Source organism: Chelonoidis abingdonii, chromosome 1, assembly GCF_003597395.2.
Source record: "Chelonoidis abingdonii isolate Lonesome George chromosome 1, CheloAbing_2.0, whole genome shotgun sequence".
In the NCBI taxonomy this organism is placed as follows: domain Eukaryota; kingdom Metazoa; phylum Chordata; order Testudines; family Testudinidae; genus Chelonoidis; species Chelonoidis abingdonii.
The window spans coordinates 144,095,675-144,099,076 of NC_133769.1; the positions used below are offsets into that span (position 1 = coordinate 144,095,675).

General features: G+C 51.7%; 1 protein-coding gene across 1 annotated transcript in view; it reads left to right on the forward strand.

Annotated features, from left to right (window-relative positions):
• LOC116823807 (alpha-2-macroglobulin-like protein 1) overlaps window positions 1–3,402 on the forward strand; it is a 39,547-nt gene that overhangs the window by 20,001 nt on the left and 16,144 nt on the right. Inside the window, exons 22-25 of the mRNA XM_075071010.1 lie at window positions 917–1,093; window positions 1,243–1,324; window positions 2,220–2,376; window positions 2,722–2,796. Coding sequence (XP_074927111.1) covers window positions 917–1,093; window positions 1,243–1,324; window positions 2,220–2,376; window positions 2,722–2,796 — 491 coding nt within the window. The remainder of the gene's footprint in view (window positions 1–916; window positions 1,094–1,242; window positions 1,325–2,219; window positions 2,377–2,721; window positions 2,797–3,402) is intronic.

Genomic DNA, 3,402 nt, shown 5'->3' on the forward strand with positions numbered 1-3,402 from the left:
TGAGTGACGACATTTACCCAGAATTACCCGCAACACTGTTTTTGCACCATCATGTATTGGGATCTCAACCCAGAATTCCAATGGGCAGGGGAGACTGTGGGAACTATGGGATAGCTACTGGATAGCTACCCACAGTGCAACGCTCCAGAAATCGAAGCTAGCCTCGGTACATGGACGCACACCACCGAATTATTGTGCTTTGTGTGGCCGCATGCACTCGACTTTATACAATCTGTTTTACAAAACTGGTTTATGTAAAATTGGAATAATCCTGCAGTGTAGACGTACCCCAAGAGACTTACTTTAAGACAGCCCCTAGGATATAACAGAGAAGAAAGCTTCCCCCCGCTCAGATTTACAGCATATTCCACTCCCAGTCAGGTGAGAACAGCTATTGTCCTCTTTGGATTTCAGACCTTCTGATCTGGACAGATAAAAGATTGAGGCAACTGCAGTGATGAAACAGAATGACATCCAAGCTGCCACTTACCTGCTAACACTATCTGCTTGCCTTAAAGGCCAGTAAAATCTCAGGCCCTGCAAGAGTGCTTCTGTGTTACTCTCCCTGTGTAACATGGTCACCTCTCAGCACAGCCTTTGGTATCCTTTTACAAGCAGGGCTCATTGTAATTAGAGTTCAGCTCAGCATTTTTAACTGGAGGATTGAGGCAAAGGTTTTCAGTCGGTTCACATTGTATCCAACCTGTGGTGGTCTCCCCAGAGTAGACATTTGCCAAACACCCATAACTTCCCATGAGTCCCACTCCTGTATCCCCATAGCCATAGCTCTCATCCTGATAATTAAAGATTGAGCTGTCAGATCTGGACTGGGCACCCCAGGTTGTTTTGAATGATCAGCCACAAGAAAGCATTTAAAGATTGCACTGACGGTTCTATTTTCCCCTCCCCCTGGCAGGTGACATCATGGGGATGGCACTGCAGAATCTGGACCGGCTGGTGCAGATGCCCAGTGGCTGTGGGGAGCAGAACATGGTGCTGTTTGCCCCCATCATCTACGTGCTGCAGTATCTGGAGAAGACGGGGCAGCTGACCCCGGAGATCAGGGACAGGGCAACGGGATTCCTGCGCAGCGGCAAGTACCCTGAGCCCAGCTCCACTAGCATCCAGCCTGGCACCTGCTGTGCCAATAACCTCCTGCCCTCTCCTGCACTCCCCTGTCACTACCGGCCTTCTCCCTGGCGCTACTGTGCAGTATATGAGTTTTCTTTCCTCTCTCCCTAGGGTACCAGAGGCAGCTCCTGTATAAGCACAGCCATGGTGCTTATAGTGCCTTTGGGGAGCGTGACAGAGAGGGGAACACGTGGTAAGAGTTGGTGCCTTCCCTTGCTTCTGGTGCTCAGCCTGAATAGATGCCTGCTACTACAGCTGGGGAAAGATCATCTGATACACACATGCCTTCGCTGGGAGCAGTGACACTGAGAAAGGCCTAGTGAGAGCAGATTAGATAGGCGTTGGCAATGTGATATGGCTGCTAGATGGCCAGTGTGGTCTGAGTGGCACACACAGGGGCATTGCCTCACAGAGCAGGGTGGGGGTGGGGAAAGCTAATGCCCAGCTCTGTGGCTCTGGGCATCCCAGGGGTAAGAAGCCATTGACGGACTATAAAAAGATCAGAGAAGAGAAACCAAAATGATCAGATGGGTGGAAGAGAAATGGAAATTGCTGAATCTGCCTGGCTTGGCTCTGTGATGCCATAATCACACCCCCTCCCCCTCCCAGTCCCCTTAGACAACTGCCCACAGGTATCTGCAAGACATAAACCAGGAGGAGGGAGAGGGATTAGTGGTTGGAGGCATGACGGGTTACCTGGGGATCATGGGATGGAATTAAGAAAGGGGGAATATAGACTGAAGATTAGGAACTCTTCCTGGTAGTGAGAGGTGGGAACTGATTCCCAGGAGAAGAAAGCAAGGGCCCATCACATAGGACTTTCCAAACTAGACTGGACAAAGCACTAGAACATGCATTGTAGGCAGGCCATGCTGAGTTGGTCCTACAGAGAAGGGCTGCCTGGGACCAAATGGGGAACTTCTACCTCTCACTTTCAATACTGTATAAATCAGCTTGACCAAAGTCATTCGTGGTGTAATGGTGCTGAGTTCAATGGGCCTCTCCTGGGGAGGAATTTAAGCTTTTGTGTCTTTGTCTGTCTCTCCCCATGTCCCCCCCCACACCTTCCACCACCCCCACCTTCCTAGGCTGACGGCATTTGTGGTTAAGAGTTTTGGACAAGCCAAAAAATCCATCTTCATAGATGACAAGAACATTCAAGATGCCCTGAAATGGCTGGAGCTTCACCAGCTTCCCAGTGGCTGCTTTACCAACAAAGGGAGGCTCTTCCACTCTTCCATGAAGGTAAATAGAAGCCAAACCAAATAGGGGAGCTGATCACACATGGGCAGATGCTGTGACAGCAAAGGATTATGGGGGCCAAGGAGAATCCTGGGAGATCAGGCCTGGGATTCCTCTCACCAGCCCTGTAGGGAACAGAGTCTGGGGTAGATCCCTTAGGATTCTCACAGGGGACACACCCCAAAGAAACACCTCCCCAACCCTAGAAACCCCTTTAAATAGGAAAATGGGTCTTGACTAGGCCCCGGGGCTCTCCACAGGGGTCACACCCATTAGAATGACATTTGATTGCTAATGTGTGCTGCGTGTCCACTCTCCCATCTCTCTGTGTTCTGATACTTTCCGCAGGGTGGTGTGAATGATGAGATCTCTCTGGGGGCCTACATCACTGCAGCACTGCTGGAGCTGGGGCAGCCACTGAAGGTGAGCCTGTCTGCCTCATCCCCCATCTCTCCCTTTCCTCCTTTAGGGACCTAGCTGGGCACTGCTGTGAGGAAGCTGAGCGGGCTGGAACCCCTCTGGGCAGGCACTGATGGAGCACTGCTTTAGAGAAGTTCGCACTGCTGCAACCGTTTCTGTGGCTTGGCACCAAGAGGGCAGGGCTCTGAGGCTGTTCCACTGTTGGCATCTGCCAGGCCAAGTGTTGATAAGGCACTGCCTGGAGGAAGCTCACACTCAGCATAATTGGCATGGTGTGACAGAGCAGTGGGGGTTAGTAATGCAGGAGTCCTGGTGCATCTCCAGGGCAGGCACATTGTAGAGCTGTTGCCGTGTAGAGTTAAAAGCACTCAGTGGGGCAGATTCTGCTCTGTTACACAAGCGTAGCTCTACTGGCGTTCATGGAGTTACACCTGTTCTTCTTCGAGTGATTGCTCATATCCATTCCAGTTAGGTGTGTGCGCGCCGCGTGCACAGCCATCGGAGAAACTTTTACCTTAGCAACACTCAGCGGGTCGGCTGGGCGCCCCCTGGAGTGGCGCCACCATGGCGCCGCATAAATACCCCAGCCGACCCGGCCACCCTTCAGTT